We start from the raw sequence: 26,912 nt of genomic DNA, 5'->3' as shown, positions 1-26,912 counted from the left end.
TTGCCTCTGTTTACATTGTGGTCTCTGTTTTGGCTGGGAGCAGCGTAAGGGGAGGAGCAGGAACTGGCTCCGGGGCAGCCACCTCCGCCCCTCTGTTTTCTTTGTTGTTATCTGTTCGGGGAGGCGTCCTGGGGTCACGTCTGCCGGTAGCTGAGCCGCGGTCTGCGGTTAATGGGATTCCTCTTGGGCCCGAAACCTGGGCCGCCTTCTGCCGTGCGTGTGCCGGTCTTGTCTGTCCCCCGCCGTCGCCCTCCTCCCCCTGCCTCCGCAGTTGTCAGCGGCTCGCAGTGGAGTTGGAGGAAGGGGAAGGGAGGGCAGAGGGGGAAGGAATCTTGGCATTTATTTGATACTCGGTCAGCAGCCTGGGCCAGCTTTGTACAGCTCTGTCATGAAAAAATACCGAAACAAAAAGCACCTCAAAAACCACCTATGGCCGAAGGGTGAGGGGTTCGTTCAAAAACATCTTCAGAGTCTGCAGGAAAGAAGAGATGGAAGTACTGAACTGCTGCAGTGTGTAGAGAATGCATGTGTGTCCTTGCAGTACTTGCCAGGGCCCACATAGTTACTGTTCTAGAGGGTATTTTTTCACTCCAGTCAAGTAAAAGTCAAATACAGTTGAACTAAACACTTTAATGAGGAAGTAGGGTTTCTTCTGATAGTGAGGAACAAATTTTGATACACACATAAAAAAAAAGACACAGGTAAGGCTAGTCAGCAATTGAGTGAATTAATGAAGATACCCAATTCCTCTTCACCATGTGACCTTTCTGTTACAGAGAAGGCTTGTTAAGATGCAAGATGCAAAAAGTCTAATGCCTAAAATTAATATGTTACAAGCATGTATTGTCTTTGTAACCTTAATCCATTATGCTTGCAAATGAATCATAATGTGTGATACATTTTTTTCCCCCAACAGGACCATTACCTTACTCTGGGCAGACCATCTCTGGGAAGAGTCAGGCTTGGATAAGTGGAGCTGTCTTCTGCAGAACTCCTGCCTGATTTGTTGGGAAAGTTTGAAAAATACTTTGGATGTGTAGGTGGAAAAATGTGTGAAAGCTCTATTGGTATTTTAACTGACTTTGGGTGAATAAATGTAATGATAGGAATGTAAGAAGTGTATGAGTGAGGTCAGAGAGCCACAATGAGGGCTTTGGAGATGGACACTTAGCCAGATGTTCTTTACAACAGTCAGTGTCCCTCAGAAAAGCTAGCAAAAACAATTGGATGTTGTTGGGAGGTCCGCAGTGAGGAGAAAGTGATGAAATCACAGAAACAGAAAAAAAGTATGTAATACTGAACAGTCCTGGGTGGCAAATCTTATCACTGTGTGTTGTGCAGGATTAGGTTCCTTCCCTGCGTAATCTCTGATCTTCCTTCCAGAATTCTTGTAAAAATATTCTTGCCTCTCTAGTTGGCCTTCTTCCTGGATTTTCTTCATCTAATCTGACTGCATCGTGAGTTGCTTTAGATGTTTGACTAGCCAGTTTCAATTTTGCAGTGTTTATAAATTTATGAAGTCTTGCCATTTTTATAATCACAATCTTGGCAGATTGGTGATTTTTATTGCTTAGTCTTCTGTTTACCTGTCAGTGGCTGCCCCAAGCTGCAGCATCTCCTTTTGAAGAGGATTCTGCCTAATAGGAGAATAAGAATAGGATCTGAATGCCAGACATGTATTGTAGTTTTCCATGCCTGTGCTGGACCACACCAGAGCAGTCACTTGTCTGTGTTTCTGTAATCTTGAAGTGCTTTTGAGATAGTGTGTATTCTGAAGCTAAAGGTAGGCTTAGGCATGGTACTACTGCAGGTTGAAGTCTTAAAAGAGCATGTTGCCTGTGATATTTTTTTTCTTTAGGCAAATTTAAAAGACATTAGCACAAAGGTAAAATTTGAAATTCCTACAGCAAGATACAGTTAGTAGTGTAGGTTTTTTTTCCCCCCAAAGATACTCCCAAAACTAGGCAAGATAATTTTTCCATGAAGTGTTCCAGAAAGATATATGTGAGGAGTTTTAAAACTTCCCCAGAACAAATACTTAAAAAGCGATTCTGAAATAGTTAGGCATATGGGAATGCTCATCCCAATCTCAGGTGCATGGTGAGAAACACCTGAGAATACAGTCATTGTTTCTCAGTGAGAAATGTCTTTACATGTGTCCTTTTCATTTCCTGCTTTGTTTCCATTTTCAGCAGGAATGTCACAGAGATGTGCTATTCTACCCTGCTGAACTGAAAGTGATGTTCTGTAGCTGATGATTAATTAGCTCTCTGTATAAGAAAAGTGCCTTGAAGTCTACAGCAGTTGGCACTCTTGAATGCAAACATTGTTTAATATTATCTTGTGTATTTTACCTACTTAGAATGTAAATTCCTCAAAGCAGAAGTGGGTAGAATATATGTGCAATCATGTTTTGCAAATGAATAATCAGGTATATGACTGCCCTAAGGCACTCCATGAGTCTTCGGTAGGGTCAGAAGTTGATCTACATGCTTCATCTTCTCCAACCAACAAGCGTGAATTTTTTAGATGGAGAATTCTTTTAAAGTATCTGGTTTGCAGAAGTGTGATCACACTGTTCCACTTCATTATTTGTGGAGTTCTAGGGACTAAAGTGTAGTAGTTATGATGAAATATTATGGTTATAATTGTATGAAAGCATCAGGAAAGAACTACTGTGCTTCAATTCCTTTGGGACTTATTTGTGTGCACTGGATGTTAATGAGAGCCTTCAGGCCTGCTTCATGCAAGCTCTTAAAGCAGTTGCTGCTGCTGTGTTACTTAAGAAATTTGGACTGGACTTCTGGTCCTTGAAGAAAGGCTAGAATGTGTAGCAGCTTAGGATAATTTTTGCAGAACTAAAAGATAGTTGGCTGACATTCAGAACAGTGGTCTTGGTTCTCTGTCCATTTTGTCCTGGTACATCATGCCAACTTGATGTTTCAGAATTAGTGTTGCAACTCCAAAGTTGACAGTGATGTTAACTAATCTCGAGGAGCTTGGAATCCTGGTGGAATGTATGTATGTGAATTATTGCTAAATCTATGTCTGATGAGAAGCTTATTGAAAATGTTGAAGAAGTAAAAGTAAACTGAAAACAAAGATGCATTTAAAAATGGCAGTTAGTCCAAAGAAACTTATTCCTGGAAGGAAAAAAGGATTGGAAACAGTATCTGGAAACAACTGTAGGGTCTTTATCACTTGTACATTGTGACTACAATTGGTACCTGACATTTCTCAGTGAATTTTATCAGTGCTTTAAATTGAAGCACAAAAATATAAATTGCCCTTTATTGTGAGGAGAAATCACTGGTTTAGAGGTCATCACAGAGCACAGAACAAACAAACAAACAAAGACAAACCCTCAAACTCCACAGCCCTGAAGTAGTTTAGACGTGACATCAGGAGTCTCTCTGGTTACTCTCAGGCTACAGATTGTGGTGTATTCTCATGTGGCGAAGTTCTAGAGTGGGGAAGTGACTGTGGAGCAGGATTAAACTGTCTTGTGGCAGAAAAATACTTGGAATCTGCAGCTTGGAAAATGCATTTAATGAAGGCTAATTTTGGACTTCTGGCTTTGTTTTGTATAATATTTAGCAAAGAAAGGATATAAAGATCTTGTTTGTTAGAAGTGGAGAATATTGCATTCTACAAGTTGCACACAAGTAGAGATTTAAGATTCTGTGTTGTATTGTTAAGTTGATATAAAAGGTGATCTTTGGAATGTCTCTCAAGTAGCGCATTTCACTCATAGTAGTATTTGCTCAGCATACAGTTGGAAAACAAATGCTGAATTTGGAGTTGCAGTGTTCCTAGGGTGTAAAAGACGACAAGTCGAATTAATATTTAAAAACTTGGTTGAGGAAACAGTGCAGAATTTGCCAACAAAACTTTAAAATTAGGTTTAAAAGCTAGTAGACTTAGAGCAAGTGGTTTGATAGCGACATGGGATGTTTTGAATCCTGAATGAAAGACATTTATATGGAGATGCTGTAGGGCGTCTGAGTTGTCAGCATGGAGCTGTTGGATATGAGATGGGATTTACTGAAAGCCTACATTCTTTGAAGTTAAGATTTATCCTGTCTGCTGTTTTTTTTAAGTAGAGGTAGCTTAGCAGTTAGGGAAGGGAGAGCCTTTGTCTTGGTTGCTGACATACATGCTTTACTGGAGATGCTGTGTGTTTGTAGACACAGATGCACAAGGAACACATGGACAACCAACCAGTTCTGTGGCAGTGTACAGACTGAACAGGCCAATGATGCCTTTTATCTAGTTGGTTTTGCAGTCCCAACTGAGTAGTCTTAAATCACACAAGAGCAGCTTTTCTTCCTTGTTTGCAGAGAAGCAAAGACAGGATGTGGGCAGAAGAGTTTTTTGTTTTGTTACTTAGTGCTGTTGCCATTTCATAGGCCGAGTAGCCTGTAGTCGGTATGAGCACTTAATGTAGCACTGGAGGTCTGTGTTTGAGCACCTGAGTCACATCACAAGTATCAGAAGCTTGCTGTTATTACAAAAACTTTTCTTTGCATGATTCTAAATAGATGCAGCTTATTAAGGCTGTCAGTAATCGTAATTATTTCTTCCTTTTTTAATAGTTGGCTTATTGAAGCCTTAAGTGAGGGGTGTGTATTTCTAATGGCAAATTAAGCAGTCTTGAAAACTATTTTCAGGAAGAGTAGCAAAAACTTTGTTGTACTGGATAGTGTTCCACCGGGAGGCATCTGTCAATGGGAAGACTTTTTTTTTTTTTTTCCCCCAGCTAATGTCCACAAATGTTTTTATAGATGTAGCAGTAGTCAAATCAGAGTTTTTCTAGTATAGTAGTTTAAGATGTAATGAAAGGCAGTATGCAGTAGTATAGTGGACACAAAATACATGCACTCTTGAATGTAACCATTGAAAGTATTTGTATTGATATTATCCTTCAAGCAAAACAAATAGAATTTGCTATGAGTTGTATTCTGGAGTGAAAGGGAACGAAATTTCAAAGAGAAGATCTCAGAGATGATACATCTTAATTATTTGTTCATATTTAAAAAGAAAAAAAAGCTGCTTATCCAGAAAGAGATCCCTGCATCAATGCATGGTTTCCATAAGTGAAGTGATAGTGATGGGAATCGGTTATAATAATAGTCAGCTAGTTAGTCATATCCAGCAATTGATATGTCTGTGGCATCCCTGTCCCAAATAAAAGGCTTGGTTCCTATAAATGGTTGTTTTAACATTGAAAGAGGAATTAGGACCACGTGGCTGGGAGAAAATGAGAAGTGTTTACTATTTTGAGAATTTATTATTTCTATAGCAAATGTTTTTAGCAGATATTCAGGAATTACGATGTAGTTTTCTTGAAACATATGAAAGAAAAACATGAAAGAAGGAACCAAGTAATACTTCTCAACCCAGTCAGGATGACTATGCTATGTAATGGTCTATATATCAAAGTTAAGAGACAGATGATTGTAGGGGCCTCTGTACTCTAATCACTTTCAGCACAATTTTTCTTGCTTGATAGGTATGGCTGAACTCTATGCAAGTTTTGCTGAAAGAATGAGCTGCAAAGTTCTCTAAAGGAGATGCTTAATTTTGACAAATGTTCTAATATTTCTACAGTACTCATAACTTCAAGTAGTCAGGAATGCTGTGAATATTTCTACTGGGGCATCAGTTTGCCATCACCGGATTTTATTTTGATTTGAAAGTCTTTGCATGAGACTCATAAAGTTCTTATTTACTCTTGTAGTTCATGTTGCATTCTGGTAGATTGAGTTTTGCTGGCTCTTCTTCTGCTGGGGCATGTGACCCTGCTGTCTATTGCAAAACTGTCCCCTTTACCCTTTTCAGAATGAACTGTGGCTTTCTTTCCATTCAGTGTAGTCCAGTTTGTTAAGCTTTGCTGTGTTCTTCTGTCAAGAAACTAAATTTGGCATTATTGAGGTCAGAAGGTCAGTGAAACTGGAAGGACACAGAAAAGTTGAGTTGCTGAGTTTCTTTGACTTCTGCTGAGCTGACAGTTGCAATGTTATAAAATCCCATAGGCCTTAGTCTCTGCTTATTTGCTTCAGTTAATTATGCATTCATTATGACTAAGACTCATTGCTGCCAAGTTTCCTGAGATTCTGTGATGTTTTCTGAAGTAATTCAGTTGTCAGAAAACGTCAGTGTACAATTTGACTTCTCCATTCTGGCATGCTCTGGATAAACTGGAGATGTCTGTGATATAACTACATCAGGTTATGTGATTGTAGCAGCCTCTTGTGTTATATCTGTAAACTACACTTTTGTCAGGTGAAAACCATGCGCTTTGTGTGACTACAGAAAGCCTGATTGTGAGGCTGACGATTAAGTTAAGCTGTTCAAGTGCACTGCTGCTATATAAACAGTGATATAAGTTTTCCAACCTCTGTGTCATGCTGAAATATTTTTATGAATGTCTTGAAATGGTCACTGAAGCTTTCACAAATGCTCCAGATCCCCTCCAGACAACATCTACTGCTGTCTGTACTGTAAGGAAATCATAACTTTGGAGCCAGATTTACAGTGGTACTTGATTCATACCTGGAGACAAAGAAAAACAATAATTCGGAAACATTTTCAAGGTAAGAATGTGCTTATGTATGATGGTTTTGGCTTTTAAGGAAGGCCTATAAGGGGTTTTGTTCAAGTATTTCTAGTTTTTAGTTTAGGTGTACATGGCCCCAGGTCCAGTGAGTAGTGAGGCTAAGCACGTATTCTCAGTAGCACACAAACACATGTGTTCAGCATGTACATACATAAATATATAGCAGGCCACCACACCAACACAGAAGGCAGCAGTAATACAAACACAAACAGCACCAATGTCCTTATCCTGTTGCCCTTTCTGGGTGGCCAACCTAAATGTCTGCAAACACATGTGCGTATGTATTACGACTCTTTCTGGTTACTGGGTTGAGGCACTAGTTCTACCCTGGATTTGACCCTTTGGTCCATTTATGCCCCATTGCCTCTTAGAGACACACACGGACTCAGCTGCCAGTCCCAAACCCCACAGTTCTCCAACAGCTCACTTGGACTCCTCCTTGTTCCTTTATCAGCCAACACCTTCAGTTGCCTCGCTCAGTCAGTCTGTCCTGTCCCAGGTTCCAAGGCCACTCTGCCAGTTTTCTGGCTAGCCCAGCTTCGGGCTCCCTGTGATCACACTCTGACCCACAGAAGTTCACCCTCACCTTTCCTGGCACCAGAGACCCACTAGCACCCCTGTGACCTATGATCTGACTCCACGTCATGCACCTGGGGCACTGAACAGAGATCCAAGAAAAAGAGTTACAAAAAGAAATTAATGGTCAGACAGGACAGGCAGAGCACAGCTGGACACACATACAGACCTGCATACTGCTCACAGGTGACCTGTCCCTCTTGTTACCATAGCCCTGGCTTTCCATGCTTGTTTCTCCTCTAGACACTGGGGTCTCTCCCTTTTCCCACCCTTGGTTCCTCCTCTAAACATCCTCTCACAGGACTTCTGCAATCCCCAAGTCCCTTTCCCCTGGTTACCCCATGGTAACTCTTCTAGTCTTGTAGGAATCGCACCTTTCAATCTGAGAAGTGCCTTGGAGAGGCCCAGTGGTGGTGGGAGTGTGGGGAGAGCTGATGGATCTTCTGTGATAGCCTGGGTCAGGGTATTCATGTGGGTTTCCCTCAACCATAGGCATACCTCTCTGCTCCTTTGTGTGCAGAACAGTTCTCTGTCGGGTAACCCAACAGGGTTAACTTTGGTATGTGCAGGCAAATAATCTGTTTAATCATTTGCAAGCCCTGTGAAAAATTTAAGGTAGAAGTTGCTGGCTGGTCACACGTGTAAATTAAAGTGATACTGTTGTGAAAGCAGTAGTTTGAAACATTACCTCAAGTAGGGAGAATTATAGAATGTTTGCATGAAGCTTTGTGGAAAAGGCTTTGATAACAGTATTAATGCTGTATCCTTTTTACATTGTAAACTAAAATGTTGATTTCCTCCCTCCCCCGCCCCGATAACTAGAGAGGTTTCAAAGATTTTTAAAGTAAACTTAGTTAATACTTGATTTGTACGTTTTGAGTCTTGATAAAACATCGCTCCCTTTTGGTAAGAACCATGAAGGGATAGTTGATCTCTGTTTTATATTAAGTAAGCATTGGACATCTTAATGAATAGAGATTTATGGACAAAGTCATTTTAGGTTGTGCTGTTCATGGGTTTATGGAAAATAAGACAGATTATGATATGGATCCTTAAAGTGTAAAGCTTTTGGAGATATGCAGGATTTGGGGATTAAAAAGAAGAAAGGTTCAATTAGATATCCATTGCTTTCTTAGACAAGGTAAAAGTAACTCTTGGTGTGCATGTGTTAGTAAACAAGTTACATTTGAAAAAAATGATGAGTGCAGTGTGATGCTTCTGGAAGATTGCATCAGTGAAAGAATTTTGTGTCATGGTTCTGAGGAAGAGAAGCAGGAAACAGGAGTGGACCATACTTATTTTTCCCTCTTGAGAATTACAGGCCTAAGTAATAAAGTAACTTCTCAAAACATGTTATTGTATTACACTGGACTATTTTAAAAATCAAACAAAAAAGGATTAGGACTTATTTTTCCTTAAACTGTATTTATTTAGCATCTTGTAAGAAGAGGGTATATAATAAATAAAAGTTGAGATTCTTAGGCTGTGAAAGTAAACAACAAAATACAGTATTTAGAATTGTTTGTACTGTGATTATTGCATGCTATTTAGATGCTTTTAGATGTATTTCTAAAGATTAGAAACTCAAAAGTTTTCATGTACTTGGAACTTGGTAAAGTTGATTGATATTTGTGTTTTTTTAATTTGGCCTGTGTTTTTTCTGTAGAGACTGAATTAACTGCATAACTCTATGATGAGGTTTCAAGTGTCAGGAATGCAACTATCTTCTATTTTTACACTTGACCTCATTTCTATTTTCTTTTGCTAAAGGCAACAGGCGTATGTTGTTCTGTTGCTGCTGGAAGTGAGTTATTTAAATAACTTGAAATGTTTATGTGCAATAAGTTTTTGAACTTTAGCAGTAGCTGAAATAGTGAATATTTTGTCATGGGCTACATTTCACCTACTCAAAGTTATATGAAGTGTGACTTGATCTGCTTAAGAACTATAACTTTTGTGGTAAAAGCTTAGGAAAATACGTTTCAGTTCTTGTACAAAACCTGCTTTGTATTTTATTGTAAAAGAGGATTCTCCTTCCCCAGTCCCCTATTGTTACTGGTTACTCTCATCAGATGATATTGAAAGTAAAGGAGCATGATTTTCCTGTGGTTTGTTACATTCTGGTCACCACAAACTAAATTACTAAGCATTTTCTTTCATGAAGAAAAATGAGTTTCATTTTAAAATTGAGTATTTGGCTTGTTCTATATATATATATCTCAAGGTGTCTTAGTTGGCAAGTGTTCACAATAATATTAAAATTTGCAGAAAAGTTTGTGTCACTTTTATGCCTTTTTCCATTTTCAGACTAAACAAGATTAGATATACCAGAACTAGTTCTTTTCACACCTTACTCTACAACTCTTCTAATTCCTAATGTTTGACAGATAGGGCTTATATGAACCTGCTTGAAATGAATATTCTGTTAAATACCCTTCTACAAAGCTGTGTATAGTGGCAATGAGTTTTGCAGGCTAGTCACTCTGTAGCTCACTAATTCCTCTGAAATATGTGCATGGACAGCAGTTTCTCATCTGAAAAACAGGTGCATGATACAGACTTGGTGAATATCAGACACCTGCATGTATTAATCATCATAGATTCATATCTGTCATATGAAGTCCTGACATTTTAGTCTTGCCAGTGAGCAAACTGCTATTACCTGGTACCTCCTCTTTTTGTGGGTCTGTTAGGCCCTCTTGAGAAGCTTCTCATCTTTCTGCTTTCTCCCAGCCAGTCCGTGATAAAGCAGTACTCTTCAGCTGGACAGACTAAAAATAGCAGTATCTGGGGCATAGGCAGAGCTGTAGGCACACCTCTCAGGACCTGAGACCTTTACAACGTGTACTATAAGAGGGCTGCCAGGTTGTGTCATGGACACTGGTGTCAGAGGAAGGATAGGGGATCTTCTACGTGTTAGACATTGACTTGTCAAAGCTCCACCAGAAGATCTCATAAGCAAAGGGTATCAGTTTAACCCAATGTCTAACACGTAGAAGATCCCCTATCCTTCCTCTGACACCAGTTGCTGTTCAGTCCCAGAGCCAGCTCCTCCTCATAATCTGAAGCACATGACCAGAACTGCTGTTAAGAAAATAGCCTCTTAAGTGCTCAAAAAAAAAACATTTTTCAAAGCAGCAAGATGCTGCTGGCTAGCACCATCAGAAAAAAAACACACCAAAGATGTAAAATTTGCTGTGTGTCAGTTCAGTGATACAGTCTACTCCCCAAGGATGAGGGCATTTTATCCAGAATCCTACAAAGAAGCAATAGGAAATATTTTGGACTGGTGTGGGTAGAGAAGCAATATTAATTGTTTTGAAATCTGCAATTGATGGGATACTACAGCGTACCCAGAATCTGGGCAGAGCTAGTGTTCATTCAGTCATAAAGGTATACGTACAGCCTGTTGAGATGTAATCACCATTTTGCCTGTAGCTGAACTTTAATGGCAAGCAACAGACTGGCAATTATTATTTTGTTGATATTTTCCCACTGCATACTGTGAAAAAAACGTGTCATGCTGTTCTGATCAGGTACTACTACCGGGAACTGCGTAGTTTTACTGCTCAGACCACATCACACACTTCCAATGACTTTGGCTCTTGTCATTGTCAATCAGGTATTCAGCTTCCATTAGATGTTATCATTGCTCTCTGAAACTACTGCAATAATTTAGAAATTTTTTTTAATCTAGTAGACTGTATCACTGAACTGACACACAGCAAATTTTACATCTTTGGTGTGTTTTTTTCTGATGGTGCTAGCCAGCAGCATCTTGCTGCTTTGAAAAATTTTTTTTTTTGAGCACTTAAGAGGCTATTTTCTTAACAGCAGTTCTGGTCATGTGCTTCAGATTATGAGGAGGAGCTGGCTCTGGGACTGAACAGCAATTGGTTATTAATGCTGTCTATCAGTAATGGACAAAGTCTTTATGCCAGGCAGACTCATGTCTTCTGCACAGGTGGTAGTGTCACGTACTTGAAGTCTCATGAAACTTTTGCAAAGACAGGTTAATCAGGAAATTTCAGAGCTGTTAGTCATCAGCCTCTCATGCATGGAGGCTTTTTCACTTTAAAAATAATGTTTCTTAACAAAGTATTTATGGCAGATGCTGGCTAAACTAAAATTTACTGTGAAATTAGATACTAGCAAATCCTTCTAAAAGAAGGAAATGTTTCTGTGCTTGGTCCCAATTTAAAACTTTTTGTAATGTGAGTGACTACATTTGAAATGTTTGTAGGTATTCACATTCTCATGTGCATAGGAGGTGTGTGGGGGAAATAATTTTGTACAGATGACCAGTAGATACTCTTTACTAGCAATTAATGAATCTGTGTTTGAAGAAGAAACTGCTTCTGAAGCCTCAGAGGCTCAGCTTTGCAAAAATTTTTTGGTTGCCCAGATTTTAAATAGTAAGGAGAACTAAATCAAGATGTGGGTTTAAGCTAAGCATTAGAAGTTCCATCCAGGAAATATATAGGATTGTTTGCTTTGCTTTGTAATAAAAGATAATGAATTTTAAAGTCTTTATCAGCATACCTGAAAAAGGGTGTGGCATATAGAAATGATGTATAGAATATGTTCCTTTTAGCATTCAGTCCTTGCTATTATTTGAAGAGGGTAGGTAGAATTTCAGATGAGAAAAAAAAATTCAGTGCAGGAGAAGGCATAGACCAAGAAAGAAATATAAAACCTAGTCCAAAGAAGGAGAAAAAAAACACCAGCAAAATTCTATGTTGTTTTATTATATTTTACTTCAAGTTCCTGTGAACTGTATCAAATAAAAGAAAAAAAAAGTTCAGTAGATACTCAGCAAAGTTGGTCTAAAATTACGCCCTTGTGTAACTTCCAAGGTTAAAGTCATTTGATCATGCACTGATATACTTGTCCCTGCTCATACATTTGTGGAGTTCCAAAAGCTTCAGTGCCTCTTTTGAGAGAAATGCAGTACCATGTGTGCTGTTTGGTGTGTTCAGGTGACTGGAAGTGGAGGAAGAGTGAGAGCAGGCACATACCTGGAATCTTGTATAAACAGCTGTTGAAAGCCTAAACAGGAAGATCAGGGCTTAAGCTTACATCAGACTTGACAAACATTTTCTGCTGAAGTAGGTCAATGCAATTCAGGTTTAGTCAGTAGCTGTAGCTGTTTACATTCATTTGACTTAACCTAATCCTGAGGTCTGTTCTTTGTTCCGTTGCTATATTGCAAAGAACTTCAAAGTATGCTTTGTGAAGTGCATTGCATTTGAGAGCTGACTGCAGTTGTTTTTGTACTTGCTTCTCTTTAACTGGAAGTGCTTCTTGAAACCATCTACTGAACAGTAGGTTAGGAGTGAATGTTAAGTAAGATGAGTCTAGAGTATAGACTTCAAAAATGTGCAGTGTTTTCAAAAGTGTTTTCTTTAATGCACCAATAGTATGTTAGTATAGCCTGAAAACAATTTTTCTTCTTTCATAACTGTTTGGAGTGACAAAACAAATAGCTGTGGAAGAGAAGGCAGTTCAAGTAGTAGCTGATTTTCCAAAGTGCTTAGACTATTTGTTGCCTTTAGTATTGGTTTAGCAGCAAGGTGTGGGTATAAAAATAATTAAAATAAACTCTTTGTAAAGACTTCACTCTGAAATACCTGTGTGTCCCACATTTAGTTCTTATTTTTGTAGTCACCTACTATAGTTATTTGCAGCATGCACTTCATATTTTAGTTTTCTCCAGTCTTTGCCTGGTGAAGTTAATATTAGAATTTTTCTCTTTTTCCTTTCAGATCATAATCAAGCATTCTGGGTTTTTTTGATAGCTCCCACTGAAGTCTTAAACTCAGCTCTGCAGTTTGGAGTTGATTTTTTTTGTGTGAGGCACTGTTTCAATACACAGGAGACGTAGCGAAGCTAAACTAAAAATGGAGCCCTGTGGTTGTAGGAGTTGCTGGATGAGACAAGGACAGGCAAAACATGATCTTGAGATCCTAACAGCTGCAGGAGTGTCTTGAATGTCACGAATTGAGTCGGAACCAAAATAAGTAGGTCTAACAGTGGATTAGTGGCCTGGAGAACTTTAAATCTCTGCTGATCAGAGCAATGTTGCTGATTTTTGCCATGAGTAAACTTAAACTGTGAAGTGGACTGAAGTGTTTCAGGCACTTATGTGCATTCATGGTTAATTCCCTTCTATTGCCGGTCACAGAACATTCCTTTCTGGGGAAACTTAACAGCTGAGTTGTAATAGTACTGTGCAGCTCAGTGGTTTATAGTTGTCTTTTGCCCCCTCACAGGAAACAGGGAAAATTGACCAAGCAATGTTGTATTCCATTATGAGTTGAAAGTAGTGTCACATGTCATGATTGTGTGGTGTTGCTCCAAGCTGATATCTTAGTGAAGATAGTTCTGAAGAGGAGACTTGAAATATAGCTTGTTCCATTTATTATATTTATCTTGTATTTTTTATCTTTTGAAACAAAATAAGAATCAAGTAAATAGACTCAAATAACATGTATTTCTAAGGAGTCATCTATTTGGAGTCAAGATATGTCAGTATTACAAGATACTAAATTTGTAAGATACTTGACACTATATGGATTTAGCAACGTCGGTGAGATTTTTTTCTGCCAAATTAAATGGATACCTTGCTAGCATGGTATTTAAACTGTATTTAGGAGTGTGTGCAAGTGCTTAGTGACCTAAGGAATTAACTTGAAGTGCAAATGTATTTGTAAAAATTCTGAAACGTGCAAAACTTGTGTCCCTTTGGAAGTTGGCAAAAAACCCCTTAGTAAACCTTGCTGCACCTGGTTACTGACTCACCAGATAAGAGATCTGCGTAGCTTTTAAGATGGTGAAGAATTAAAATGCTCTCAAATTGCCAGAATTTCTTAGCCAGATAGCCAAAAAATACCTGTTCAATTCATGTGAAAATATTAAGAAAAATCAACAGAAGAACCCTCAGAAATTACTTATGATAAGGAATTTCAGTGAAATTTGTTACAGATTAGGTCAGAAACAGAGGTGCAGTTGTGTGGATTGTTATGTAATACGAAAGTGTGTTGTCATTTCATTTTTATTGTGAATATAAGAATCTTCAAGATAGTGTTCTGACTTCTGAAAATGAATTCATGAACTGTGTGGAATGAGAAGTGGAGATTGTTTTAGCTGTAGTTGGTTTTAATAAGTGAGTGAACTTTTTAATCAAGACTATATTGAAATTTTAACTCCTAAACTACGATTTCTGTTGGCTTCTGTATTCCACAGATTCTTAAGCCTAAAGGCAACAGCTGCATTTTGTTAACTTTATGCACCTTTCTATTTCTTGTGAAATTGCTACACCTCTTGGCGTAATAGGCATCAGAATGTTGCATATGCTTTTTGTGAACTGCATGTGCTTCACTTTTAGTATCAGCGAGATTACAGGTTGAAGTGCTTTATTTTGTGTGTTTAAAATCTGTCATGTTAGAAGTAATTTTACTTTCATAAGGCAAAAGCTTTCAAATAAAAAAGCATTAGAGGAAAGTGGAAAAAAGTACAAGAGGTCACTTTTCGTGAAAATATCTATTTCCTTCCTAGGGCATTTTTTTTGTTTTTGAACAAAAATACTTTCTACTACCTATAGCTGTAGAGTCCAGAGTAGACCACCATAGTTGATTAATGAAAGCAAACCAAAAGCAAGATATCTAAAAAGCAAACAATATCGCTGTCATCTACCTAATGTCACCTCCTTCAGACAGGAGCAGTGTATCCAGAATAAGATGTAACCTTCAACTGCGCTACCAAACAGCCACTGTTCAGCTGCGCAGGCATCCCGTTTGTGAGAGAAGGCTTTTATTTCTTTTCTCCCCTACCTCCCGCAATGTCATGCTGTCTACCACACCTTTCCTGTTCTTGCCTTTGAGATTCTGTGTGATAACCAGAAGGTGAAATGCTGTGTGAAACTAGTGAAGACGCTTGTTGATGGAAATACTAAAGCTTTGCTCTGGAAGAGCAGCATTTTCCCGTCTGCGGGCTCTGTGTTTGCCGCTGCAGTGCTGAGGGCGAGCGAAGTTCTCCATCTGCTGGTGCAAAGTGGTGGATGCACCCCGCGGGAAGAGCTGGAAGCGACATTGCTGTTTCTCTAACAAGTCTTCAGTAAACTCAGTTCTTACCTTTGTGGTTTTAGTTAAAATTATTTCCAAACATATCTCAAGATAATCATGAACTTTGTATTGTGAAAGGATGGCAAAAACTATTACTTTAGTCACTGTAGGTTATTTAACTGAAGAATCCTTTGATTCATTGAACTTTCAGGTGTGATGCAAGTGCAGACAAGCAAGTAGGGCTGGAATATTTTTACAAACTGTACTTAGAAAAAGCCTCCCTCAGGTTTCATATCTTCTGTCTAAATCGCCCCCTAGTTTTTTCACTAGTAGAAAGGAATGTTCCTGCGCAAGTGAACACGCACATGCCTGCTTATTCTGGTGTGGAACACTGGGGTGTTGAGAAATGTGGCTTTTCTACCTTAATCAAAGGTTTTCCTGCTGGTTGATAATTGCACCTGGTGACTTTTTCTCTCTTCCCAGTCGAGAATGGCACTGAAAATTGCTTCAGAGGGGAGCACACAGGTGTGCGGTGAAAAGTCATAATTTTACCAGGGCTTTAGCAGCCCTGAGCATTCTACCCTCTCCCCAGTAATCTGCCCCTGGTTTGTATACTGGGCATGACACCCGATGGTATGCAATATCTCTTTGACCAGTTCAGGTCAGCTGTCCTGACCACACTCCCTTCCAGCTTCTTGTGCACCTGCTCAGTGGCGGAGTGTGGTAGATGGAAAAGTCCTTGGCTTAGGGTAAAGACTACTGAGCAACGACTAAACTGAAGTGTGTTATCAACATTAGTCTCATACTAAATTCAAAACACTAGCTGTGTACCAGCTTTTAGGAACAAAATGAACTTGATCCTAGCCAAAACCAGGACAGGTTCAAACTCCAAAAGTCTTTTTTTGATGTTGCAGCGGCAGGAAAAACCCACCAAATCTAACTATGCTTGTAAGTTCCTGTTTCTGAATGTTTCCATTGAGTATTATGGAAAGGTTTGTTGGTTCTGTTTCGATAGACACCTTTTAAACATGTTCTCAGGAGGTTCTTCATTTAAAGTGTTAAACCATAAAACCTGTGTTGCAGTTATCCTTATCCCCACAACATAAATTTAAGAACCAGCTTCATTCTGTTAAGCGACCATTGGCATTTGGGTTGTATTTGTGAATTCCTGACATGAATATGCACAGATAGGCACGTGCAAAATAGCGATTTGATGAATTAGGTTGGAGTATTCTCAGATAAAAGATTATATTCATGTTTTCAAAAAAGAAATATGCTCGTTTGAAGCAGAAGGTGGAATCTTTTAAAACATGATACTCAGCAGTGCAGTTGAAGAGTCAAGGGTGAATGTGTCATTGGTTTGGGATTTGTTTGGGGTTTTTTATTTGTTAACTAAGTTACGTAGAATGTGTAGCAAAATTCACAATTGCCTTTCTCTTCTCTTAGCTGTCTGAACTGACATTCAATTCCTGTTAACAACTAGCTCACTGTGTACTGTATTCATCTGGAAGTGGTGGATTAAACTTTTTTGTTTCCCTTTTTCTTAGTCATCTGTTGCTATTTTACTGGTAACTCATGCAACATTAAAAATATTAACATCTGGAATTGATGAGTTTAGTAATTAATAATTTAGTAAGTGCAGATAAAATAGAGATCTGAAGGATTTTGAAGTTGATATGCTGTGTAGAATTACACTTAGGAGCTGACAAGTTGTTGAAAACTTTTAGGTACTTAGGGAATTTGTATTCCTCTAGTGAATAGGGCAAGCGTTAGGAGGAGCTCAAATACTTGTAGTGGTTTCCTGTTTTGAATTCAGAACAGCAGTGTGCCATTGTATCTGCTGTAGTATTCTGGTTCAGCTCAAAAGTGAACATCTGAAAAGCATCTCCTGGACATGACCGCTTACTGGGCTTAGTCTCCCACCATGGAGTGATGTTAGAGCATATGAACCCAGTTCCTTTCAAAATTAACTACGTTGGTACATGCTCCAGCTGCTATTGGACATTTAGTTCCAAGGATGGGACTAGAGCTAGCCCAAAGCCAGTTGCTATCCCATCCGTTCCCCCTTCAAATATATAACATGGGTGATAGGTTCTTAGCACAGTAGTGTTTTTGGTGTTTAGCAAGCAATGCAGCGTTAGGGTTTATTTAATGTAGACAGCCCATGTTGACACATGAAGGCTAAGATATGTTTCTGGCTAAGGTCAGACACATTGGCTTGAGTTAGAATCTGAAGGGCAGAATTTTGATTAAATACTAGCTGTCCTGACTCTTAATAGTTCTGCTTCACGAAGTTATCCAGTATTAACTATTTCATCACCCACTAATAGCTGTTTGATTTGTTTCTCTTTTGAAACTCAAGTAATCTAAACATATCTGTTTTTCAGGATTCGTTTGTGATGTGCTTCTGAAAGAAGAACTGAGACTCCATTACATACATATACTTTTGGGAAAACTCTCCTCCTAATGTATTTTGCAAACTAATTGAATTACCGTAGAAATTCAGCATGGGAGGAGCTGTGAGTGCTGGAGAAGACAATGATGACTTAATTGATAACTTGAAAGAAGCTCAGTACATTCGCACTGAGAGTGTGGAGCAAGCCTTCAGAGCGATTGATCGTGGTGATTATTATCTGGAAGGATACAGGGACAATGCTTATAAAGACTTGGCGTGGAAGCATGGAAATATACACTTGTCAGCACCTTGCATTTATTCTGAAGTCATGGAAGCACTGAAGCTTCAGCCTGGATTGTCTTTTCTAAATCTGGGTAGTGGAACCGGATACTTGAGTACAATGGTGGGATTAATATTAGGTAACCTGAATGTTTTTGTTTTAATATAGTGTGTTTGCATATTTTTAGAAAGTTATGCAAGCCCTGCAAAACTTATTTAAAAATGACAATACTATGCTTAAGGCTGGCTCTTTGAGATGTGCTGTTAAAATATTATTTGTTATCTGTACTGGCACCTGTAGTTCAGTGGTGTTTCATGGGATTTTTTTGGAAGCAGCAGTTCTTCCTGCGTTCTATAGTCTAAAATTCTCATTTGAAAGGAACCAGTCCTTTTATTGCTTAAAAGGGAAAGGTACAGTGGAAAAATTTTTGAAGACTAGAATTTCAGTCTGCATTTGCACCGTGTTTATGCCCTCACTCTAGGTTACTGGTTTCATCTTCAGTTTATGGAAAGAAAAATCTAAATTGTAAAGGCTTCTCTTGAAGAAACTTAATTGAAAAATAAATCTGTATCAACGTGCAAACATTCCTTTTAAAATATATTTATTGAATAATTTTATTAGTGAGAAAATTTAGGGATGTAGACTGGATAAGATGTTTAATCACTGTAGGTCTGTAGGTTTTCAAAGCTACTTTAACCAATTAGCACTGTGGTTTTTCTTCTGTTTTCAAATAAATTTCCTGTATGAAAAAAGATGTAATTAAATATTGTTTTCTAAATTTAAATCTAAAAACCTACACATGAAAGTGCTTTAAATCTTCTTCTGTCCCCAGTGTTTAGACTACAGAGCATATGCACCAACAAGTAATTTTTTAACCAATTAATTTCATTACATAAAACAACTGCAGTTATTTTAATACATAGCTTTCATAGATATAATTTTTGACCATATTACAAGCAGTTTTTCTTTGGTTGCAGAAACCTTGCTGACAAGTAATATACAGATTTTGTTTATTTATATATAGAACAAGAGTTGGTATATACAGTCAAGAGTTGGTTTGTTAATTTTTCAGTGAGTTGCTTTCTGTCATCAGTTCTTATTTATTAAAGAGCAGAAATTATACCTAATTGCGCATAACAAATGTCATTTGTTGGTATCTCTGGCAGTATCTTTTGTTCCAGTTAATAGTAATAAATTTAACAGGTTCCACTGTTTTGTGAAAATAGGAGTTACGTTCATTCATAGGTAAAAATAAAGTGTAAAAAAGATGTCTACTCTCTCAGAGTGTTGCTTTACTTTGTTTGGAAGTGTTTCTGTTTAAGAGTAGCTATTTTAAATTAGACTGTAATATTTTAAGCTCCATATTAAACCAATAAGAAAATATTGCTGCATTTTTTTCTCTAAAATGTTTCTTCAACTTAGTGAGTAATGGTATTAATTTATTTGTCTTGTGGGAAGCTTTGTTATTTCATTATTCTTAACTGCTGGAAAAAAAAATAATGTATATTGCTCTTGCTTATATATATTGCACTTGTATCTGTGGATTTATCTAACCAATTTTGAGTGGCTGTTGGTTGGCTTTTGAATCCTCCTGAGTTTGACCTTTCCTTATCAAGCAGAATTCCTGCCTTCAGAATAGTATATGCAGTGCTGAAGAAATTAGGCAGGAAAAGACTTGTCTCTTGCAGAGGGTGAGATTGGCTGACAGCCCCTGAAGAGCACAGTTACCCTGCAGATGCTCCCACAAAGGCAGCTCAGGTGCTGATATTCCCTAGCAGGGCTGAGCAGCCTGAAGCAGCAACTGCTCAGCTACTTACAGAAGGAGACTTTCTATGTTTCTGTAATGCTGTATCCTGTCACTGAAATCTGCTTAGTGTTGCAATGTGTTTTGAGTTCTAGGCTGAGGCATAGAAAGTATAAATGCAATTTATGTGCCTTTATTTTCTTACTCAGCTCCTGATAGAATTAGTTACATGTAATCATTTTACTTCAGTGTGTGTTTTAGGCCAGGGAACAGCTGTTTTAACAAAGAAAAATAAACGGATGTAGTTTCCTGACAAATAAACCATATATATTTTTAATAGCTCACCTTTTTTCAAACCAACTTCAGTGTACATTGCAGTGAGCAACAGAGAACCATGTGGGTTTTGACAGTAGTTGGGTGTCTTTCCATTGGACAATGTATGAGTAGTATTTCTGCCACACTGGTGGTGTCAAAATGACTAGGTTAAATTTTGAAATAATTTGAAACTGGTAATCACTTCTGTGTATAGCAACATAATAATAAGACATCCACCCTGCTCAGTCTATACAGATTAAATTAACTGCTGCTGATACTGTTAAAATATAAGCGAACTTCAGACTAGGTAGTGGAATTGCCAGCTCATTATGCTGGAAGAGGCCAGTTGATTTCAGAGAATAATAGAGAAATTACATTGATGATTTTAGAATAGCTGACTCTGCTTAAAAGTGAAGTTGTGACTTTCCCTGTGAAAGAAGAGAACATGTTTCTCATCTTTCTGTTCAAATTATGGATACTGTGATGTTTGATGATGGGGTAGCGTTCGGCATTCACAGATTTAATTTTAAGCTTTTGGAGCAACTGATGTTTGCAGGATTTTTTAGTTCTTTGTTTTCAAAATTAAGTAATGGAAGGTACGTACATGTGAATTTTTGGACAGGTGATGTTGATGCATCTTTTAAATGATGAGATTGAAGGAATGACAATTTTTAAGTAAAGAAAATATAAATTGAGTGCTGCTGCATGCTATAGAGCTGTTAGAAACATCATTGTCTATTACAGTACAAGAAAACAATAAACAGCTAGGAAGGGATTTCCTATGCCAGTACTTTTTTAATGTGAGCAATGATAAACTAAATTTACATGGAATGTCATCAGGAGGTACGTTTTCGCAAGTTCTGAGAACATCCCTTGAATGACACCTACCTCTTGCCTGCAGTCAGAGAGATCTTACAAACACTGCCTGTGGTAACCTAGTGGATTGCTGTTATTTCACCCAGTAGAAAATGTTCTAAACTATTTTAAGAATTGCAGTTCTTGATCACCTTAATGGCATATGCAGTATTTTTCTTGCAGTAAAATGAAACCTCTCTTACTAGCCCTAGGTCTGTTTTGTTAATCTGTGTCCTAGAAAAGACAAATTGAATTGTTTCATTGGAGTAACATCATTGAGCTAAATATTTAGGAAAGATTTGGAATGCAGTAGAGGATATAAATATAAGTTTTGTCTAATCTTATTGATGTTTACTTTCCCTTCTTACCCTTTCCTCTCCCTTTTCCAATTCTATGCTCCAATGACTAAAGTCCCTGGGCTATGAGTGCATGTTAAATTTAGAATCCTCACAGCAAATGTGACTGTCTGATTCAAATTCCTTCCTGATGTGGATAATCCTCATAGTACTGTCTCATGATTTCTTCTCATTCCCAAAAAATAGCATTAACTTTTGGCACACAAATTTACTTGGAATTATATTTGGATTTGATCACAGGAAAGCAGTGTTGTGATTGTGATGAGTGACCACAGTGCTCTAGGTGGAAATTAATTATTATATGTAGGTAAATCAGAAGCAAACTTCTGATTTTGCAACCTGCGAAGTAGAAGAGCAGATGTGGGTAAGGGATATAATATCTAATCTCTGAATTGTCGAAACTGAACATTTTGCCATAAGAAAGCTTAAAAATTTAAATAGCAAAATACAGAAAATTTTTAATTGTTGTATTCCAAGTAAGCGACATGTTGAAAAAGAATTTGCGCAGACTGACTTAAGTGTAGTCAATGTTTTTTCATTTTCTGCATGCTTATGAAGAAAATTCATTCCATAAAATTGTTTTGCCACAGTTCTGTCCCTGTTCTTTTAGTGAATCTTTGGCCTTTTACCTTCCTCTTAAGCACTGGTAATGCAGATGCAAAAAATAACTTTGTCTAGCAGTGTTGGTAGACTTATGTTTTATGTGTTTTTAGTGTTTTCACAGATGAAAAGTATAGTGCTGTTCCATGCAGTTTTGTTATGCTTAAAGAACAAAAAACAAACACAAAAACCACTATGCTGTTTTTATTTACAGGGCCTTTTGGGATAAATCATGGAATAGAGCTTCATTCAGATGTGGTAGAATATGCCAAGGAAAAATTGGAGAGCTTCATAAAATATAGTGATAGCTTCGATAAGTAAGTATCTAATTTGACTAGCTCACTTTGCAACAACATTTTTGTTTTTAAACTCAGTGCGTCACTGCTTATGAGTTTAGGGAGGGGAGAAGAATGGCACCACATGACCAAAATAAAACTTCCAGTTTGTGACTCCATGAGGTAAGTTGAGGCTTAAGAAAGCATTCTTCAGAAGTATGGTAGTATTTCTGTTGTACCGTACTTAGCAAAGTGGATTTCTGTGTTTTGGCGATGTGTATACGTACACAGGCACACGTATGTACGTGCACATACATGCATATGTTCTTAGGAGAGTGGCGTGATGTCCAGATGTCTTTGCATGTATACAGTAATTTTTATCCATGAACTGAATATTTACTGTATAATTATACATCATCTCTCTGTGCAGTATTAACTTTTTTCTTATCTACCACTGTTGCTCTGGACATGAATGAGTAAATTTTTCTGTCGTCATGTTTACTCCCTGAAGAGATGGACTTAAGAGGATTCATCTATGCTCATAACACTAGTCATTTTTACTTCTGGTTATAATTCTGGGTTACATGGCTTTGAACCTTATTGCTTCTACCTACTTAACACTTTTTTATTGTTTTAAGTTGGCCCATAAGATCTGGATCTTGGGCACTTCTGCTTCTATAGAAGGGAGAGCAAGGTTCTGATTAGGGCTGTTCTTTGTAAAGACTTCTTTCCTTGTGGGCAATAAATTCTCCAACAGTGATTACAAGGTAGCTGCTGGAAATGCAGAAAAGCTTTTGAATTGTAGGAGTGGCCTAAGAATTGCATGTCCTCCACTTTTCGCTATCCTTTTTCCTGTGTGATGTGCTTTTTAATTGCCATGCTCTTGGTTGTGTTGGCTGGACCTCAGTTTGTTTTTTTTTCCCTACTGCAAACTTCAGGAGCTTGAGTCTGACCACTTTATGGTCCTAAGTAACAGAAAAGTATCCATCCCAGTGTTACCTGGTTCTGAAGTCAGTTCTGTAATTCTGATATTGGCTAGATTATTTTAGTACTATGTCACCCCAGCAGAATAAATAAAATTATGTAGGAGAAAATACATGTTTCATTACTATTGTCTTAATACAAGCATTTATGTTGGCTGAGCGTAATGTATAACGGCAGCCAGAATTTACATATCTTAAAAAAATGTGTGTGAAATATGGTCACTTGTGATCATTATGAATACTGCATTAATGGCTGTATTAGTGTACCTGCTAGCTAGTCAATTCCTGCACGTATATACCTGTATTTTTGCATTTCTGTAGGTGTCTGTACTGAGACATACAAAAACTGGTTTTGATTGGAATGTCTTTCCAATCAGGTGATATGTTTATGTAAAGAAATAAAGGGAAATTGAGTAAAGGGGTAGCAATGAAGTTTTATTATTGTAAATTTGATTAGGATCTTTTTGTAAATGAATAGCAGAACCCTGGTGGGGGTTACACTTTAATAAATGCAAGAACTGGAGAAAACCAAAATTGCTAAAATTGATACAGATGAACATCAGTGTTGTATATGTATAGTGTTTCAAAGAAATAAGACTCCTCACCAACCTAACAAAAATTATACTTTTGTGGAAGGACTTTGTGATACAAATGTACTTGGTAATAGCTGCGCTGCAGCTGACATGATAATGGTTGGCTGGATTTTGTGTTTTGGGGGGGGTTAAGTTCTCTGCATAGCTGATTCTGGCTAACTGCTTTCTTTGTAAATACTCTGTATTTTAATGTAGTTAATGAAGATGGTGTGCGTTTTTTCTGTTACAGGATTCTTCTGTGTTCTTTTTTACTATAAGCATTAAGATCATGTCTTGAATTTTAAACTGACTCTCAAAGTAATGTGTTCTGACTCAGTAAGTCTGGTTTTTGGTTCTTGTTTCAGTATTTTCCAGTATCTTCATTTACAAATGAAAGATACTTACCCAAAGTTGTGGGCTGTGGCATCTGAACTTAACTACTGCTTTGATCAACTTAGTATTTGGACAAAATACCAAAAGAAAGATATGTGCAATATCTGTCTGCTGTTGAATGCTGGTATATCTCTAGGGGGCATCCTTACTGTTTGAAAACAGATTATGTGACACACTGCTATGAATGAAGGTAATTGTCTGAGTGAATGTGTGTGTGTGTGTGAGTGAAAAATACCTTGCACTTGGACAGCAGCCTCTAACAAGGCATCTAGGAGACATAATGAGCACGGAGACCATGATCTGTTTTCCTGGCGGTAATGGAGATACGTGGGTGAGGAATTCAGTAAAGCTTTGCTTTGCTACTTCTTTGCATTCTCTCTTTAGCCTGTAATGTTCTACTGCCTGGTCTGAATGTTTTAAGCATTCTGCTTTGAAACATAAACCAGGAATTTAACCTTATGGGTAGGTACTTGGAGAGCTTCATCTTGGATCCTGAGTAAACACTTGGTGTTCCTTTGCATGGACCAACAGGCCATTGGGTTTGCATCTGACTTTTTCGTGGAGCTGGGTCATGATGATTTAGGTGATTTTTTTGCCTGATAAAGCAAGATGAAATGCTGCATTTATGCCATTTTTGTGGGGGAATGATCCGGTGTTTTGTGGTATAACTTTATCTCTTGATTCCTTATAAGAATGTTGTTGAACTGTATTAAAAAAATTACTTTTGTATGATTTAAGTGCTTGACCAGAGACTTGAAATGATGTAAACTTAGCATATCCAGAAGGATTTTTGAGACACTCTCTTGACCTAAAGTGCGGGTTGTCTACCTCTGGTAGTTGGTTATATCTCAGTTTTGGCCTCTTGAACTGTTCATGAGAAGAAAAGCTTTTCAGATATCTGTTTCAGAAAGGCAAATAATTCCAGAAATCGTTTGTATCTGTATCCATATCCCACCAATCTATAAAAATAATATTCCTCTAAGTGGAGGTGGAGTTGTGTATTCTGAGAGATGAAATGCTGCCTTGATTTACTTGTTGAAGTATGTTTGCCAGTAGAATCAAAGGAAAAGTTCCATCTTGAAAGCATCTGAAAGGGTCATTATGGTTGAGGTATCAGGACTTTTAGGTACAGACTGAAGAAAATCCTTTGAGTCTGAAGTACACCTAAGGCCCTCTTTCATTCTTGAAACCTTCAGAAAGTGCATGCCAATTAAGGGGAAAAAAGCATTTCTTAAAGAAGGCTCTATATAAAACACGTATGTTCAGGCCCCGCTTCACCTGTTTATTGAAGGGGAATGTGTTGTCTTTTCTGCTCCCATTCAACTTCTAGACCTAGAATATCCAGCTTGGAGAGAGAGCCACAGGGCAAGGCTAGGTTGCCCATCTTCTAGCACCCTATCAAAAACCCAGCTTGGGTAAGCTGGTGAAGTCCCTGCTGTGAGAGAAAATCAGCAACCCTTCTCAGGATCAAAAGAATCCACTTCAATGGTAAGTGACAAGAACCCTAGTACTAATTATGGGAGATAACTGTTATGGGTGAAACTTCTTTCTGAAGTCCTGTGGTAGACTGTCTTGGCATTAAAGGAATTCCATCAGAATATTTGTCTTCATTGAAATTTAAGGCTCATGGTAGGACTCTGAAGGCTCACCTTTTTAATTAGATTTGAAAGGCAAAGTTCCTAGTATAAACACAGAAAAGTAAAACTTCTTCCTACCACTCAGCTGGCTACTGATTGCAGTAAAATCTAAGCGGGAAAAGCAAAATTCACAGCTTTCTTGGTTCAAATCATCCTGATAACTTAGTTTCAAATAGTGTAAATAATGCTTTAATGTAAATTCTTGTTGAGATTTAATCTAACCGGCACAACACGGACTACAAGAATTGCAGTGGGATTCTTTGATGCCAGAGGCTATGTTAAACAAAAAGGAAAGGAAAATAAGGGTTTGGAACATATCCATTTTATATTTAGAGATATTAGAGAAGTACTGTTTCTAATCCTATACCTTTTAGACCAGAAGCCTCTAAAAATCCCAGTTGCATCTACTCTTACCTAAGGAGGTTGTTGCCCTCTCAGAACCACACATAAAATATATTCTCAAAATAAATTCCATGATGGACACTGCCTTTCGTTGGAAGTCTCTCATTGCTACAGGTTTTGATAGTATTTAGAATTTTTGGTACGTTAAAACAAGTTATGACAACACTTGATGCGTGGTTCCTATAAAAGCTGTTGCTTCACAAAACCCCACAGTGTAAAATATGAGTATTTCAACCTGTAAAACCATTTTTCTCCTTCAGTAAAAAAAAAAAAAAAAGGAAATATTTTCTGGTTTTTGTAAGCATTTTCCAGGTTTTTATCCATGGATGTATTAGGGCCTTGACAATAAACTGAAGTGACAGAAATTTTTTCTTACTTCCTTGTTCCTGTTAGCTTTTCTTAAAATTCTCTGTGGAATTGATAAAAAGTGTTCCTTCAATATAATTTTTAATTTTACCACCAGGGCTTAGATGTGGTATCTAATGACATTTAAATTTTGTAAACCAGTGTTGAAGGGAGAGTGACATTAATCAAGCATTTTTAGGAACCAGTGTTTGACTTTTTCTTCAGAAATAATTGAATAATGAGTTTTGGTCTACTCATTGAAACTGATGAGAATATCAGAAATTTTAAACGAGATGACTGAGAAGAACCAAGACAATTTTATTCAGAGATGGAAATGACAAATACAAGAGATAGCAATTTCTCACTGTCCCTACAGCATTGCCTGGAAGCTAAAAAAAAATGTTTAAGGAAAAAATTATTGAATAAATATTTTAACAACATTACTTTTGGCTATTACTGTAATGATTAAAATTACTATTGCAATTGGATGCAAGGGGCTTAA

General features: G+C 37.7%; 1 protein-coding gene across 4 annotated transcripts in view; it reads left to right on the top strand.

The window, feature by feature from the left end:
• The window catches only part of PCMTD1 (protein-L-isoaspartate (D-aspartate) O-methyltransferase domain containing 1), a 42,197-nt gene that overhangs the window by 1,192 nt on the left and 14,093 nt on the right, over window positions 1-26,912 (top strand). For 2 of the 4 annotated variants that reach the window (XM_051774295.1, XM_051774316.1), the window contains exons 2-3: window positions 17,646-18,072; window positions 22,018-22,120. In XM_051774295.1, the coding sequence (XP_051630255.1) occupies window positions 17,766-18,072; window positions 22,018-22,120 (410 nt within the window). In that variant the 5' untranslated portion in view covers window positions 17,646-17,765. Of the gene's footprint in view, window positions 1-916; window positions 1,037-6,882; window positions 7,382-17,645; window positions 18,073-22,017; window positions 22,121-26,912 lie in introns of those variants that run through there. The other 2 variants (XM_051774309.1, XM_051774303.1) reach the window with 2 other exon arrangements.

Source organism: Manacus candei, unplaced genomic scaffold, assembly GCF_025592945.1.
Source record: "Manacus candei isolate 608988 ecotype Guabito, Panama unplaced genomic scaffold, ASM2559294v1 h1tg000008l, whole genome shotgun sequence".
Lineage (NCBI taxonomy): Eukaryota > Metazoa > Chordata > Aves > Passeriformes > Pipridae > Manacus > Manacus candei.
Note: the sequence above shows the minus strand (reverse complement) of the source record. Positions and strands in the feature narration are given on the sequence as shown.